General features: G+C 40.2%; 1 protein-coding gene across 1 annotated transcript; it reads left to right on the forward strand.

Annotated features, from left to right (window-relative positions):
• Positions 1–14,074: 14,074 nt before the first annotated feature.
• On the forward strand, positions 14,075–15,642 carry LOC115752131. Its single transcript, XM_030690183.2, has 3 exons — positions 14,075–14,220; positions 14,550–14,655; positions 15,359–15,642. Exons 1-3 carry the CDS (start codon positions 14,185–14,187, stop codon positions 15,550–15,552), a joined length of 336 nt encoding a protein of 111 aa, XP_030546043.1. The 5' UTR covers positions 14,075–14,184; the 3' UTR covers positions 15,553–15,642.
• Positions 15,643–18,180: the final 2,538 nt, after the last annotated feature.

The following is an 18,180-nucleotide window of genomic DNA, read 5'->3' on the forward strand; positions in this document are numbered from 1 at the left end:
TTTATAATTTATTATATTTATTTTATTATTTATTATTTTAAAAATTATTATTAAAAATGAATCGAAATGAACCGCGGTTCGAACCGAACCGGCCCGGAACCGCCGGTTCCGGTTGAACGCCGCCATTTTCCGGCCGGTTCTGACCAAGCGTTCCACCAATCTAGTGTAAACTATGAACTAATTTAGCACTCATATCCTATGTTTTTTTTTTTTTTTTGCACTTTAAACCCAAATATAACCCATTTACTAGATATAACTAATACATATAACAACTTAACCCATTATATACGGGCCAAGAAATGGGTTTAAGATCCATTTTAACAAATCTAATCTCGTGTGAAGACATGAAAAACACAGGGATAGTCTTCAACTTGAGGTCCTTAGAAGAATCAACTAACAAGCTCCGAATCGTGGGAACTGAAGCAGGCAGGTGTCTACGAGATGGTGAGTATTTTTGCCATTGTTTTTTAATCACCCTAATGTCACAGTCTGATTTCTGCTATATCCACTTGGATTGAGAAGTGGGGCTTTGAAGCATCGGGTGAAGAGTGAGAGATGCGAAATGGTTGATACAACTAGTTCGTGATACACGATCCGAACCTTCGATGTTCCTGCTCCGACACCGACCCAAGGCCAAGCTGCTAAATCTACTAATCTGAAAAAAAAGATAAACAAAGCAAGGGTGAGCTCACTAGCCCAGCAAGGAATACATCCAGCTCTGTCTTCCTAGACCTTTGGGCCTTAGTCTCAAGTTAACCTGCTAAACAACGCATAACGACTAATGCCTATCGAAGGTTCAATGCGATCTCTCATTTCATGAATAAGACCACATACATGTACACATGTCAGAATGTATACAATGCAAGAATAGCGCTTGCGGATTCCAACACAATCGGCGACCGTCAGCTGGAAGTCGACTTGGACATATGATAGCATACTTCCAAAATACCGTGATCACAAGGCCCTGGTATTTCAATATCTCCCGGACAAAGCTCAGGATTATCTCCCACACACAGCTCAGGAGTGTTTCGACATTTTATCCTCGCGCACAGCTTAGGGACATCTCAACTTCACGGTGCATTCTCCACCCACAGCTCAGGGTATTACATTCCCTCTCAAGGAACGAATTGCTCAACATATGTGTGCCAGGATGTGTGGAATGTCATGAATGCAAGGCTTAACATATAAATCAACCCTTTTTAATATATGAAAACCAAAGGTTTCATGATTAAAAGTTAACAAATACTTCATTTAGCATATCCTTAAGACAGTCTTGCTTTCAATAGGGCCATCCAGCATTCGGTTAAGGCTCCTTACAAACAAATAAAGGCCCTGAAATCAGACTTAGGTATTAGGATAGCAAGCAAACAAACCGACCAATCACATTGCTCCATCTTAACTCAAATACCTAACGACTAGCATACGCTTGTTAAGCTCTTCGTTTATTCATTTTGTCAACACCTAAGCCCGTGGTACCAGTTAAACAAGACCGACTACCATGCTGTTCAGTCCGTAAATTTAACCAGTTCAGTCCTTAACGATCTCAATTGTATCACCAGACCGATCCTCAAGGTTCCCCAACAAACCTAGGTCCAAACCGAAGCTAATCCCATTCGGCTCTCTTTAATCTTTGGCGTGATTTCAGCTACTCACCTATAAATCTCCAGAATCCAATTATACATCCCACTAATCCTACTATCAGAAACAACAACAGCCGGCTCATTTATCATAATATGCAAAGCAATGAACGAATCTACATTATTAGACCGAACCATTTCACAAAGGGTATGCCTCGCAGCTCAAGCTCCACGATTTCCCCGTCCATTCCCCCTAATCCGACTCGTTGAAATACCCCTCTAACTAAACAAATCAGCATATAAACTGAACTGGACCAGCTATTCTATTTTACCAGGATATCCTAGCAAAACTACACAACAGACTTGGACAAATTCCTTGCCTGATGTTCGTGGTGAGAGCTTGGCGGCCGCTTGATGGCTCCTTTGATCGTCTTCTTCAGCCTCTAATCCGAACAGATAGCTTTTTGTTCTCCCCCTCCAACCAAGCGTAAAACAAATCCAATCGAGGCCAATTTGAGTAACTTTGCATGTCCTTGGATGATGGAAGGGAGGGCAATGACACTTGGTCATCGTGAGATGCCATTTGGCAAACTGAAAATGCCATTTGGCACAAACTTTAGCTACTAGTCTTTCCTAGTTACACTTGTCTCACATTCAAGCACCTCTTGACACCTCATATTTGAGGTCTTCTCCGTAAAGCTCTAGGGTCGAATAATGGGTTAAGGCCCTCCTCTTGCTTAAATTTGTTCATCGTGGGCTTAGTGATAGGGTTTATGTTGTCAATTCATCCAGAGTTTAGATCAGCTATGGCTACAGATCCGTCACAACCGTACCTCATCTTCAACTAACATTTCAAGACTGTAACCAACTCTTCTAGTTGCCCAATGGGCTGACCAGAATAGTTATGTTGCCCCCGCGTCCACCTCCTCAATGTGTGACATTGAGGCTCTCGCATGTCCCCAATGCCCTCGACGGTCCTTGACTTGATTAGCATAGGTTACCTATCTTACTCTGTAATCCTTCAAGCGCATGTCGGCCGTGTGAACTTCCTTGCCTTAAGTCAGCTTTTAAACCCATTTCGACCTTCTTGGACCGTTTAGAATCTAAGAAAAGTGGGATATCACATGATGTCAGGGTTTTATTCTAGAAATCCAGGGATAGGATGACTATCATCTGAAATGATCTCTAAGTGTGTGGTAGATTGGTCGAAAGTTAATATCATTCTCTTAACGATGATTATGACTGGCCAAAATCAGTTGTTGTTCTGAAATGATTTGTATGCTCGCTCGAGATACTGGAAGCTCGAATTGAATTGGGTATGGCACGATATGAAGATTCGGTTCATCATAGTGTCTTTGAAAAGAATATATCGAGGGAAGACTGACTCGGTATTCTGATTCACCACGTGCTGCACAGGCTCGTGCGCAGCCAGGAAGCTTTTGACCTGTGACACTAGCTTGTCGGGATTTCTTCTGTTCGATGCTTTGAATGGTTGATTTCTTCATGTCGCTTGTAGCTTCCTCCAGAGTTAAGCTCGAGTCAAGCTTGGGCTCGCTGATGCTAAACTCGATTGACTAGCAGGCCTAATCGAACTTCCACTTTTTCACAAAAAAAATGTTATATAAAGTACAAAATGACAAAGAACTCCATAAAATTAGGTGTCGTACCCACGTATATGTTGGGAATCACGTGACATCGACAAAATAAATCATAAACGCAGCAAAAATAAAAACCCATACATGTATCTCAGAGGCGTTGTTAATGCGTTTTAATAAAAATCCAATTAAACGAGAGAGGTTAATGGATTACCTCTTGTAGCATGCTTGAAATGAGTTGGTTGAGATGTTCTTCAGTTTGAGCCTCACAAGTGTCGGACTTTTTGTTCGGACACATCATTAATCGTTCGTCGAACGGAAAAACGAACTCACGGATAATCATCACACTCACTTATGCAAGCAATCTCGTGAAGATAATTGTCCGCACTCTTAATCTTTTGGTCACAAGAGCAGGAACGAAGAAAACAATTTTCTGCTCTCTGACTCACCAAAGCACACACTTGAGACAAAATAACATTTTTGTCTCTCCTCCACTCTCAAAATTAGCACACACTAAAACTCTATCTCACAGTTATGTGCGACCGCACATATGCATGATCAACCTCCAGGTCTAAGGATTATTTACACAATACCAAAGTATGAACAATTAGACATTAACCACGCTTAAAGTTTCCAGTGAACTTGTTTGGTACAAGCACAGGTGTTTTAACTCGGGCATCACAATACCCAATAGCTTGTGACTCATCATTCCCTCAAGTATCCAATACATAATGGCGAATGTAAGAACACACCGGTCTTAAAAGATTCATTAATATCCGCTCAATAATCCATCAACTAGGAACATTTTAAAGATTTAGTCTAATTGTGAACCCGTCACACATATTCTCAACATCTCAAGAATAGGTCCAGTCATCGCAATTGATATTATGAAATTGATTTATATGTATAATTAATTGGACAAATGAGTAAATAAGTCTTTGCCATTAATTAAATAAAAAATTAAAAATACAACCGAAATCCCTAATATGTTACTGTTACATAGTTGATTTAAGGCATACATCTAACAATATATACCAATGCAGTGAAAATAGTCGAGGTTATTAAGCTCAACTTGAGTTATGTAGTATTTGGAATTGCTATTCACATTACACTCGAGCCTAACTTTTGATTCTCTACCGAGCTTGAGTTGAGTCGGACTCGAACTTGACACTGTATCGACTTGGGTCGACTAGATTACATCCCTAGTTGACACTTTGGTGGACGGCTCTCGCCCAATCTCTAATTTTCTGCTTTAGGTACGCCCCCAGCCACCAGCCCCCCCAATTGAAACAAATGAGTGGGGGGAAAATCCTGGAATGGCTATTTAGCACAGGGTTGCCCCCGTCCACGGTGATGGGTGGCGACGGTTTTGCTCCTCCTTTGTCCGTCAGTTTTTTTTTTTTGTCCGTCCTATCTTTAACTTTTGCTCTACCTCTTTATAGAGAGTGGCAGTCGAACTCCACACCTATGATACTAGCGTCCTCACTTTCAAATTTCTTTACCAATAGGGCCACATGTCGACTAGCCTTTTGTCCATCATTTAGCACGCGGTACGATATGCATCCCTCCTATAGACGTTCCTCGCATCACGTAATTATAGAACGAACTGCTATTCTTCGAACATTTTGTTCTGCACTGTAACATGGTCAACGGACTCTGGTCAACATTCCTAGTTTTTGCTCTTTCTCAGTATTTCCTGTGCCTTTTTTTTTTGTGTGTGTGGCTAAGTCCAGCAATTCCAACACCCTTCTTGTCCTAGAGTCATTGAATTGAATATACTACTTCTTTATCTCCATTTCGCAGTTTTCCTTCTCTTTTCCCAGTGAATAATGGATGGACAACTCTCGGACTCAAGACTACACCATCATTTTATCGCTTGAAGGCCTAGAGATTTTTTGGTTTTCATCGTAGGTCAGCGGAAAATTGCAGGGACTAGTCTTGTATTGTTGTATGTTGATCCAAAGACAGGCTTTGGGATGCTGCGAAATGTGGGATTCAAGTTGAGTAATAATGGAAGAGAAAACGAACAAAAAACCAAAGGGGGTCGCCATTTTCTTTGCATGAACTTAAAAAATTTTGATAGCTCCACAGTTCTTTCCTTTTTTCTCATTAACAATTCCGTGGTCGATTCAGGGATAAGTGCGTTCTCATGCTTTCGGCTTGGGCACATTTGATTGCGAGTTCGTAGATTGTCTTGGGAAATTATTTCACTAGGGAGGCACGACCGTGACGATGCTGGTTAGCCGACATGCGAGCTCTTCTAAATAGCCACCTATGTATGGTCGCGTCCCTGATTTGTAAAAGAAAATAGGAAGTTGCTAGCCCGACAGGTCGATAGTACCGTCGGTGACAATCTCCCAATCAATGAGTGTTTTATGCAAAACACGCGGTAATAATATGTGAATCTACGTTTGAGATTGTATCGTCCTTGACAATCTTGTTAGAGAATCATTTCCCGAGGAAATAATTTCTTTATTTCTGATATTTCTAATGCCATTATTGGGTAGGCAACTTCAGGTTCAGCCATTTTGCATGGTGCAAAAAAAAGGAGACAAAAGAAGAATAAGCAGAATAAGTATAGCAAACCAATGTTCTTTGGATATGGTTTTGGAAATTATTGCAGCTACACCCACTTAATCATGTGAGAGATACACAGCATATGGTCAAAAGTTGGAAAAAGAACAGAAAAGCAAAAGAGAAAACAAGTGAAAAAGAAGGAAAAGAAAGTTGAGGTAGAGAGAAGAGATCACTTTGTGGTGATGAGGAGGTGAAGTGATTCATCAGGGCTTCCAGCTACAGGGAACAGGATAAGCAGATTCTCCAGCTATGAAACTGGGATCGTATGTTCCTTTTTCCACGGGTTTTATCCTCTATCATGAGAATGTGTGATTTCAAGAAACCCAGATAGGATTGCGAAGAAGATAAGATTTCTAGCCTCTTCTATTCTCTTTGTTTTTTGTTTGATCACCGGTGTGTACGGCCTTCATTGCAATATCTGTACAATCATTCACATCTGAAAGAGTCCATCAAGAAGCAGGGATCGAGATGATTTTTCTTTCCTTTGGAGAAAGCTAGGATAGGAAATCATATGACAAATTCGAAGCTAGGATTTCCGCTTTTGAATATTTTTCGTCCATATATTTTCGATGAGCATTGACAGAGAAAGCAAAAAAATTGCATTTGGTTTTCTTTTCTTTGGTCATTATCATATTGTATTTAGGGGAGATTTTGCCATATAAGTTCACCTCTTCGAAATGTTTTTGTGAAAAGTACGTCATCCAAATCTTGGTTAAGAGATTCGAGAGGAGTTTATTGCTCTTGAACACTTGATCACTCCTAAGAGGTTAGGTTGAGCTCCTAATATACATCATTTTTTTTCTCACGAAATTTAAGATCGTGTATGGCATGGCACTTGTTAGAACGATATGGTATACTTATATTGTTGGCCCGTCTCCCGATCGTTCAAGCATTTTAGAATAGTATACATATTATACATGTATATGATTATAATGAATATATTATTGCTTCATTGCCTAATAGTTTAAACTTTTGAAAAAAATCGATTCATCTAAGAACAACAATCAACGGCGATTTGCTAGTTGCTCAATTTAAGAGTTGTTCGTTGTACTCTATGCCCTCTGAAAATTAAAGTCAAGTCACTTTAATCTCTCGTTCCTCTAAAGCTAAGATTTCATGAACTTTTTGTTCAATTGCCTCTTTACTTAATGCTCTACATTTGCCACTCACAGCAGCATGATTAATTTGGAATTGATACCAAGTGACATGTTTCGAGTGTCTGTCATGAAATTATCTTATCGGACTAGACAAAATTTGCGATAAAAATTTGCAATAACTCAAACTACATATGTCGTTTCGAATTTGATATTATTGTACGAATAGACTAATCAGTCACCATCCCTTCTTCTCCATCTTGAGCAGTTGATCCCCCCCAATTCATAATCTTTAACTCAGCATTTCCCTTCTCTACCTCTCTTAGAACCTTTCTTCTTCTTCCTCTTCCTCCTCCTCCTACTCCTTGATTTGCTTAGAGGAGTGAAAAAGACACCACGAGAAAAGAAATAGCGGGTAGTCTCTTGTTGTCGTTTGTTCTGTTAAAGTAGTACCAACTAGGGTTTTCACACGACCATAAATGTTCGTATGCACGTCGTCTTCTGGTCGATGTCTACCGAGAAATGTTCATGTTTTTCTCTCAGCATGTACGTGGTTATCGTGTCCGATACCAAGTGCGCACACAAATACCCGACCCCGTCCACGTCATGGCGATTCGTATTTGAGTGAACGTGATTCTGCTAAGAACCAAAGCGGGGAAGATTTGACTTCTTTTGAGCAGACCATACGCCCCTCACTCGCACAGCAATCACGCCAATTGGGACGTGACACATCACCAGCCTCGATGTCAAATCATATCAGCTAGGTGTTGACGTGGCAGAACTGGCTGGAAACCAGTTCGAGGTCTGTGAAACCTCGAATTCGACATGGGACTCCTGGTTTCTAGCTCTCGGATCCGGATAGGGTTTATTGAATCGACTTGAGTGGGGATGTTTTGCTGCTATGTCGATGTATTTAGAGGTTACACAAACTACAGGATTGACCCGGTGGTCGGGGCGTTCTCATAGTTTTGGCTCAAGAACCAAGGATTGTGGATTCGACTCCTGCCCAGGATAACTCAGAATTAAGCGGGCGGCCATGGTAATGGGTTATCGTGCGGGTACATGTGCTCATTTGATTTTGATTAGGTCAAAGTATCCGTACTTTCCAACAACCAAAAAAGATAGAACCCATTCATGTTTCTGTTTCCTTTTCTCGCTACTGTGACTACTCACGAGAACTTCTTTGGGAGTTATCAATTTATGCCTATGTTGTCCGTTTTGGAAGCAATTCTCATGAATAGTTGACAGCAGACATTGCCATTCGCTTTAGGTTGCTGTTCAATGTAATCCCGACAGATTACACTACGCATTCCGAGGTCAGCCAAAAAAGAGGGGGTGGGGGGGTTACATCATCGGACCTAATCGAACTGAACTTATTAACTTAAAAAGTTAATTTACCTTTGATCGTCGAGTAAACAATGGAGCGGACAGCTAACTGTTCGTCTGTCTTTCTTCTATCCTCTTCCGTATGTGGTGATCTCTCGCGCGTTGGTGAGCGTCAACTCAAGAACGCGATAGCTAGACTCGTCACGAGAAAAAATCTCCAAGGGAAACAAACAAACTTCTACTCCCTGCGGTCTATTATTATGTCACAACACCTGCACAAGGGAAGGGGAAAAGAACAGTGCTCGCTCGATACGTGGAATTCTCGCTGGCTGAGCTATATAGTTCACGGATTCGCAAGAACGAAAGACGACAGAACGTGTCGAGATTCTCGAACAGGGATGGCTGCTCATCGTGCCCTTCTCCTCCTTTTGGCCCAAAGAAGTTTGGTTTCCTCGTGGGTGGATGGTTTATTTTGGAGATTTTAAATTTTTTAAGACATGAAGTAAAGCCAGTGGTCCTTTTGGATTATGTCTCGTAAACTCTTTTAGTTGATGTCTGTTCATGCAACAACTTTGCAACTGTTATTTTCTTTGCTAAGTAACCTTACTACTGTTATAAACTATGCTTTGTGAATTGTGACGTAACTGAAATTTACGATGGTATCATTGTTTATTTAAGAGGCTCTTCTCAGAATGATAATTTCTCTCTCTCTCTCTCTCTCTGGTACGGTATCAACGGTCATCATTGACGATTGATAATTTTTGGTCGAGGTCAATCTACTTATGATCGGCCTGACTTCAGGTTGATGCGACCTAAACCCTAATTGACCATAGATCAAGGTTTTTAGATCCGGATATAAGGTCGGACATTTTCTGATCAGGATTCGGACGCCAACACGAGAGGAGGTTGAGAGGAAGGGGGAACGGTAATGGAGACAACTCTGAGGAGATAGAAAATGTGGTCACAGCATGCGCCGGTAGCGTTGGAGGTAAGTACTGACAACGCTTTACCTCCAACGCTAGCAGTGTTTGTAACACATGCACATGCACACATAAAGGACGAAAATTTGTGGTTTGATAGCATGTTTTCGCATGTATTGGGTGAAACGCGTTTGCTTCAAAATGTGTTGAAGAGGGGCAGAGATAGAGCATTAGTGGAACCGACACCGACATGTGACACGACACACAAATATCATTTCTCAAAAATAGATAATTCTAACACATTGGGACACGTAATGTATTAAATGTATATTTTTATATATACATAATAAATTATTATGTATATATAAAAATATCGACGATGAGCTTCTTATTCTTATTACGTTAGGGATTTACGATTATTATTTTTTTTTGAATTGCTAGAGTATGTTAATTTTGGGGGAAGCTGGGTATATGAGTTAATTATATATATTTTTGACAAATCTATATTCTAATTAATTGAAAATGATTAAAATTGATCCCATACGTCTCGCGTGTCGGGATGCTTGACTTGCGTGTCATTGGCGTGTCCAAAGCACCGACTACATGCCCGGATAGTGTCGGACATGACATGAAGGCCCACCAAAGAGTGTCGGTACTTCCTAGGATGGAGCTACGAGAGCAAGTGGTCTCATATGGGCTATATTTTCCATCATTCTTTGCCCGAAGAAATTTCCACCAATCATACCTCTAATTGGTGAATTACAAATTATGCTACCGTCCGGACACAAATTCCACTAAAATTAAAAGCAGGTGAAATTCGTAGTTATAATCTGCCAATATCTCATGCATAATGGAAGGAAATTGTCACGTCAATGGTAGAATAATATTCCTGTAATTTCCTTCATTTGTACAAGTATTTTGTGGTTATTAAAAGGGGATATGATTGGTGACATTATCAAGAAAAAGGCGGCAGAGCCAACGATCCTGAACTCGCTGTTGTCATCGTAAGGGGGTGGACCCTTCCCCCACGAAAGAGAGCAAAAGCAAGACAAGAGAAGACATTGATTGAGCTGACTGCATGCGAAAGCTTTTAGCGGAAAGGACGCTTCTCACTTCACAAATGAATAGCACGATTTTAGAGAGGGTTTGATTTGATCTTAGGGCAAAATGTCGGTTTCAATTTTTTGGAGCAATGGACCAATCATCGCACGACACTCCTAGATTGGCATGGGCAATTCTTGTAGACTTGTACGCTTGCGAATCCCAAATTAAGCAGAGACCAGAGTGAATAGCAAGCCACTCATAACCCAATGTTATTTCCTGATTTCACCAAACTTTAAAAACCCAATTGAAATACAGAAATATCACTGCCAATTTTACGTGTATTTTATCCCCATGGCTAGATTCTATCACGTGACTAGTTTTGTTTTAGGGTGCATTTAATTCAGCATTTTAAAAGCTCCTCGAGGTCGGAAAATTTGGGATTTTTGGCAACCAAGGGTTTTGGGATGAAGTTGGCATTGAGAAGGTTGAAAGTTTAATACTAATAGGGACCGACATTGAGTTTTTAGCATTTTCATAATGCTAAGGCCCCATTTAATGAAAATATATCGGTTATCTATTTTGTCCTTAAAAACTGTTGAGGTATGGTTTATATTCTCCTACGATAGGAAAGCACGTGAATCCCTCTATGTCCACAAGTTCCAAGTTATCAACACTCTAGTGTCCCAAGACCGAAGAGGAATCTGAAGAGATGGCAACAATTCCATATGTAAATGCAATTGGGCGCTTGATGTATGTCATGGTATGTACTTGTCCGGATATTGCTCAAGCAATGGGAGTAAAGAACATATATATGTCCAATTCATGTAAAGAGCATTGGATAACCGCAAAGAGGGTGCTTCGTTATCTTCGTGGCACGTCCGACTTTGAGTTATGTTATGAAGGCATGAAAAGCTCAAAGGGATAGCAAGCGTTAGAATTGAAGTGTTTTGTTGATGTTGATAGGGGAGGTGATATTGATAGCGGGAGGTCGACTAGCAGTTATGTTATTTCCTTATTTGGTGGAGCTGTGGTTTGGATGAGCAAGAGACAGAGCATAGTTGCTTTATCTACTATTGATGTAGAATACATGGCTCTTACTCATACTGTTAAGGAAGTGATTTGGATGTGCGGATTGTATAAAGAGCTTGGTTTTACACAATGAGAAGTGAATATTGGGTGTGATAGCCAGAGTGCTATATTCTTGACTAAGAATCCTTCATTTCATGCAAGAACAAAGCACATCGACATACAATATCACTTCATCCGAGAGAAAGTAGAACAGAAAGTTGTAGTCTTGGAAAAGCTGACACAAAGGTGAATAGTACAGATTTTTTTACTAAAGCAGTGAGTGCAGAAAAGTTTGAATGGTGTACAACTGTGTTGGGTCTAAAGAAGCTTGTGAAGTATTCACCAAGTGGGAGAATGTTGGGGTATGGTACATAATCCCCTGCGACAAGAAAGCATGTGGGTCCCGCTCTGGCGGGGGTCTTAAGGGGGCACCGCCCTCTAAACACCAGAGGGCTTTTACGATTTAAGCCCCGTAATTTTTCATTAGTAGTTTGAGCTTATGGTTATGAATAGTTCTCGTTATGTATACTCTTTTTTTATTGTAATTGAGTGATATAACGAGAGGTGCGAGGTGTTGATATAGTGAAATCCCTCGTTGGACATAGCCCTAGTTTAAGGGTGAACCGGGATAAAATCTTATGTCTCAATTTTCTCTTTCTCACTCGTTTGCTGCAATTGTGCGCCAATCCTAACAAAAAAATTTCTAAAAATTCAATGTTACTACTTTTAAAAAGTGAAACCCTAGATCTATTGTTCATCTTCTTGAGTGAGGGTGGTCACACGCCGCCTGTGAGATCGCACAACCCTTGGTCGATGGTCGCTAGTCCCAAATCTTGCTCGCTAATGGCCTGAGCTTTTCGCTAGAGGGTTTGATTTTTTTAATAAAAAAAGAAAAATTACAGCATAAAGTCCTTTGCAATTTTTTATTTTTTGCCAAACACTACTTTACTAAAAGTTGCTTTACGATGAATTTTTTGCCAAACGCAACTTATATTTCTCCAAAGGCCTTTAGACTAAGGGCTTTTGCATTTTCCACAGACTCATTTCTAAAGCCGAACCAAAGGCAGCCCTAATCCTTGTCACACCAATTTATTTTTCTAAAATCCAACTCATTCCCATCCCCCTCTCCTTCTGTTAGCACAACCCCATGGACGGCCACGTCCCTACCACACCGACGATGACGACGACCGCGAGTATCACCACCAAGCCACCGCCAACCGATGATGACGACGTGTATATCTCACTCTCCATTCTCTGGTCCCCCCCCCCCCTCTCTCCCTCTCTCTCTCAAGGTGAGCTCAGCGGGGTCAACTTCGCCGCCCACGGCTGCGTCGAGCCCCTCCCTCGTCGGCGTCAACAAGTTTCTCATCGATGGCAACAATTCTAGATCTTGATGCCTCCAGATCTGTAGTGGACGGGTTGGGCCTCCAGATCCGCAGGTTAGCCGCAACCTCAATGGCCCTGATGCTATGGAGGACAACGTTTATGCTGGTGACGAGCCGGTGGCCGTGCCTGAGTAGCTCATTTGACTACGATGGACTGAGTGGTACAGGGATTGGAGAGAGAGAGAGAGAGAGAGAGAGAGAGAGAGAGAGAGAGAGAGGTCGTGCTTGATGAGATTCTGTGAAATTGTGTTCTTCTGTTCACAATGGCACAAATACTAAAAAAAGACGACTAATTAAAGTTGATGTAGATTACATGAAACGTGTACTATCCTATTAGCTAGTAGATGAAAAGTATAGTGTTCCAAGTATAAAAGAAATACTAGTATGTATCTACTATCTAATCCAGCATGTTGATGACAACAATTGATCTGACATCTATTTTTCTCGAAGAACTACATTGATAACATCATCTAGCTAGGTGTATCCGAATATAATTCTATTTGTCATAGGAGAGTGCACAGACACAAATTTTGGAGCTTACTATCAATTGAAGCTTCAACATACATCAACAATCATATATTCATTTCGAAATAAAACAATAAACCAGTACTTGTCTTCCGCATGATTATATAGACAAAGGTTTTGACCGAGTGATCGAAGAACCTGCGACGTAAAACGCTGAAATTGCTAAAAACCGAGTATGCAATATCTGTTCCAAAAAGTTTAAACTATCATAGATGTCGCGTCTTATGCGATATCTTAATATTCCCTCTCACTAGAAGGCAGTAGCTAGGAGGAAGATTTTAAACGTGCGAATCGACATGACAACTTTCAATCCCTATCACATCACACGTGAAATAAGAGAACACGAAAATTCAAAAGCAGAACTTTTAGGATAACAATCATCGAGGTGAATCACCCAGTTGTCAGTCCCATTCAAAATTTGTAATTTTATATCTTGGTAAAAATAAGTAGAAATATCTAACCACGCAAGTGGAATGATCTACATACAAACTAACACAAGTGGTGCGAATGGCTAACGGTAAAATTTGTCCTAAATTTCGTCTTTTGTGGTGAGAGTTGGAATTGGTAAACAAAAATTAGCGGAGGGATGCTACCTAGGGTTTTCTTTTGTCTTGTACCGAGGATTTCTCCAAGAAAAGAAGAGGGGGGAAGGGGGCCCACACATCACGTGGATCGAGGGGGCTCTTCTGTAGCTAATTGGTGACAAATCAAACCGCCCCAAAAAAAAAAAAAAAAGAGAGCCCTATAAAGACAAAACGATTGGTCATTTGCAAAATCTCTTCTAATCCCCTCTCCACCAATTATCATTTATCTCCCACGTGGGACTCTTGTCCCCACCATTTTCTTTTTAATTATTTTTTTCCTTAATTTCCAATTTTTTCTAATATTTATTTTTTCTCGGGTCCCATTGGCATCTTCCCCCTCTTTATATATAAGCCATATCTTTATCATATTGCACCAGGTCTCGTCACTTGGGTCTCCTCAACGTTCCTTTTGATCGTGGCTTTTTCACTTCCTCTTTGATCTCAGCCCTCGAGTTAAGCGAGTTTGAAAGATTAGCTAACCGTACTTCCATGGCGGATTCGTCGTCTGCTTCGTATATTCGCATGGTAAGTCCGCGAGTAAGTTCCGGCAAAGAGAGGACGGAAAGATCTGCTGATTAACTCTCTTCTCTTTGATCTTGATCTTTATGCCTTTGCCTCAATCTCCATGTGCTTCTGATATTCGTGTTGTGTCTCTGTAGAACATGCTGTTTTGTTCATTGGCTCTCTCTCTCTTTTGATCTTGTTCTGTCCTGTCAATCCCTTCTTCCTTTCCTTTCTAGTTTTGCTGGATCTTCGTGCATGAGATCATCGATCGCTTCGTTTTTTTTTTTTTTTTGCCTATCTTTATGTGCTCTGTTTGCTTTTTGACGCCGAGTTGCATATGCGAATGATAGGTGCATCACCTGATAGAGAAGTGTTTGATCTTTCGGATGAGTAAAGAAGAGTGCATGGAAGCCCTCTCCAAGCATGCAGATATCACACCTGTCATAACCTCCACCGGTCAGCTTCGTACTTCTCCTTCTTCTTCTTGTGTTATATCAGAAATCATCTTGATCTTTTCTTCTTCTGCCTCTCTAGACGCATATATATATTGGCGTAGCTATTTACGTGCGTGCAGGTAATTGAATCCTAATTCATCATCAGTGAGCTTGCCGATAAGAACATCGGCAATTTGGAACAACACTAGTTGAAAAGAATCCAACAAAGTAAACCCTATTGAAAGGATTCATCAGAACAGAATCCTTGTCATGAAATCTACCGCTTATATACTTCGAACCCATATTTGTTGAGTATCTGGATCTTGTTCAAAGAAACGTCTTGTATCTTCAGCTCCTAGGGTTTCTTGGGAAATAATCTTCACTAACCTCCATAGCTAAGAGCACGGCCATCATGGTCTCTATCGCATGAACAAGTTCTTGCTCAACTCCAAAACATTCTTGCATAATATACAAACACCAAGTTCTTGAGTTATACGTCAATAGTCAGACATGTTGAGCAGAAGGAAGCTTCCTAAACACATGATTTTGCTAATCCCGAAAGCAAGCATAAGGGAAAATCTCGATTTTTCAAAGTTTTAACTCTTCTTGTAAGGAAATAATCGATTATTTGTAGCTTGAACTTTCTATCGCACAGCTTGCCTAATAAGTATTCCTAGATCTAATGCGATGGATTCGAGTGTCACATGAAATGCAAATGGATGCAGTGTGGAATGAACTGGAGAAAGAGAACAAGGAGTTCTTCGAGGAATATGCACAGTCTCGAGGCAAAGACGACCGAATGTCGGAGGAAGAGACGAGCCGGATGATTCAGAAGATCATCTCCTCCTCTGATTCTGCCTCCAAAGATTCACAACATGATGCCGACGTCGCCGACGACCATTCAAACCCAGACGTTTAACATATTCTCTCTTATAATAGTAGCTACCCCGAAAGCGATTTCGCCTTGGTATATATGTCTTTAGTTGTCTCAATATGCCAAAACCACACACACCCCAACGCTCTCTCTCTCTCTCTGTCTCTCTCTCTCAGCGGTAGTCCATACAATGTGAAGATGATCGCCATATATCATCTGCATATACGGAAGAGCACTGAAGCTGCAATTGTCCCTAGCTAATATGATGCATCTGCTTCAATGATTGAACTGGTGCTGCAAAACTTGGTGTGTAAATAGATTTAAGTGAATGAAAGTGTAAGTCATTTGTATATATGCAGTTGTTAATGGGATCGTATAAGCAGCCAATTATGAAATTTTATATTAGTTATTAAAACTTTCATAAATGGTTTGATGAGTGTGCTATTGACTTTTTGACAGATCGTATAAATATATACATAATGAGAATATTTTTACTTATTTTCATGTATTAGGGGTGAGCACCTGGAACAGAACCACTTCCTATTGGTCCGATTTTAGGTTTCAGAGTATGCAAGGTAGGTTTCATATTTTAAAAATCGAAAAACTTGTTTCGATGGGAAGGTTCCAGGCTCCAGGAACAAGTTTTTGTTTTTTTTTCTTGGTTTATGTCTTCTCACGATCCCGCGGTATTATATCGTACGATGATGGGTGTGTAATCTAAAACTAATCCGAGCTTTTATTTCCAACGATATTTATAATGGAGACTTTTACTTTGTTAATGTTTTATAATGTCTAAATATGAGTGGTGATGAGCGGATTGTAACAGTAAATGATAGTTATTAACTGTGATAATTCACTTCAATCGTTTAATTACGAATACATGTAGAACTTGGGTAGACTCTCTGGAACTTGTGACATGGTAGATTTCAGAGTAGGCATGGTAGGCATCGGGTTTTAAAAAGGAGGAACTTGTTCTGACGGGTAGGCTACTGATTTCAAGTGGAACCCGTATTATTGATAATAAAAAAAAAGTGAAATCAGTACGGAATCTGGAACCGCTCACCCCTATCATGTATGGCTATAAAAAAAAAAACACGCATGACCCAAACGCACCCATCGGAATTTGAAAAGTCCGGCCAGAACCTTATAATTATAAAAGTGTTGCGTTCATTTACTTTTGAGTGATTGCCCTCAATGTATAGCCAACTGAGTTTCCCTTGACATAACTTTAGCATGACATCGGAGTCATGGCTCGTGATGAACGTCAACTCTTCGCTTCACCTCGTATTTGCACCGTATAAAATTTTCTTCTTTGTTTGTTATATGCTGCAATAATATTTTCGGTCACGCGTATCATTTGCACGCTTAAGGCTCTCCCTGAAAACTTCAATGATAAGAACAAATTCGTGGGATTATTGACTTTAACAACGATAATTTGATTTGATTCAGATGAATTATTAGGGATATAAATGCATTCACTGTGTGTGCCCACTCGAATCCTATTCATAGGTTAAATAATTTTGAATAGATCTTATTTTGGTCGAAATCTCTCAAATACGTACAAACGTACATGTTCCTAAAAAATCTCGGTACGTAAATTCCTTTTGATAATGAGTATAGTTTTAGGTGTTAGGAGTGAGCACACAAATACAACGAAATCGAGAGTAAATGCGAGAAAGAGGAGTCGAGACACGGGATTCATCATGGTTTACCCTTAAATTAATGATATATCCAGCAGAGACTTTCATTATATTTAGCATCTCTCACATCTTTATTATAACTCTCAAGTATATGAGAAAGAGATTATATTAGAAGGCACAAGAAAATCTTAGAAGCCGAGAAAGTCCTTGGCCACTCAAGGCGCGCATGATAATAATTCTAGAGCCAAAATCCGTTTGGTTGCTCAACTTTTTTTTTTTTTTTTCACTTTTGGCCTTTTTTTTTTACTCCGTAAGTAGTTTTGAAGCCACTAGAAGAAGTAAAAAGAAAATTTTAATTCCTTTTAGAAGTAGAAAAATCAACTTCTGATCAGAGATTGATTTCTAGAACGTAAAACGTTGTCATGCGCGCCCTCGGTTGTTATTTATTGGGCCCAAACCAAAACTATCAATAAAATTTAAACTCATAGTATCCATAGCAAGACCCGTGCCTTCCTATCGAAGGGAAGTATGAACCACTTCCTAATATCAGGTTGTGTTTGTTTCACTCAAAGTTTCATGATAAAGAAAAATAGTTTCCATGAAAAAAATTAAAAGAAAATGGTTAGTTTGTTGTTTTTAGTCCACAATGAACGTTTTCCGTAGATCAAGATTCGTTTTCAGTTATTCAAACACCGAAAAGCGTAAAAATAATTCTTCAAAATCGATTTTCTTTTGAACAAACGGACATTTAGGGACCGTATGGTAACACTCCGGAAATGTGTATGGTAAAAAATTATTTCAAAAGTATTCCGAGAACACTTTTGAGAAACAAAAATACTTTTGGAGCAAAAATGAGAAACAAAAAAAACTTATTTACGTGTTTTGGAACACATTTTAGAAACAACTCGAGCACGAGCTTGTGCAAGCCACTACCGCCCACCATCGTCGGCGAGGAGTTCAAGCGAACGCCGCTAGCAGCCGCAGGTCGCCCGCCGCCGCCACAGCCCCCATCGGCCTCCACTCCCGCCGATCG

This window comes from Rhodamnia argentea, chromosome 5, assembly GCF_020921035.1.
Source record: "Rhodamnia argentea isolate NSW1041297 chromosome 5, ASM2092103v1, whole genome shotgun sequence".
Taxonomy (NCBI): domain Eukaryota; kingdom Viridiplantae; phylum Streptophyta; class Magnoliopsida; order Myrtales; family Myrtaceae; genus Rhodamnia; species Rhodamnia argentea.

Coding starts and splice junctions, on each gene's coding strand:
- LOC115752131 (XM_030690183.2), top strand. CDS start 14,185: ATGGCGGATTCGTCGTCTGCTTCGTATATTCGCATG. Junction 14,221..14,549: donor CTGCTTCGTATATTCGCATG/GTAAGTCCGCGA, acceptor TGCGAATGATAG/GTGCATCACCTGATAGAGAA. Junction 14,656..15,358: donor ACCTGTCATAACCTCCACCG/GTCAGCTTCGTA, acceptor AAATGGATGCAG/TGTGGAATGAACTGGAGAAA.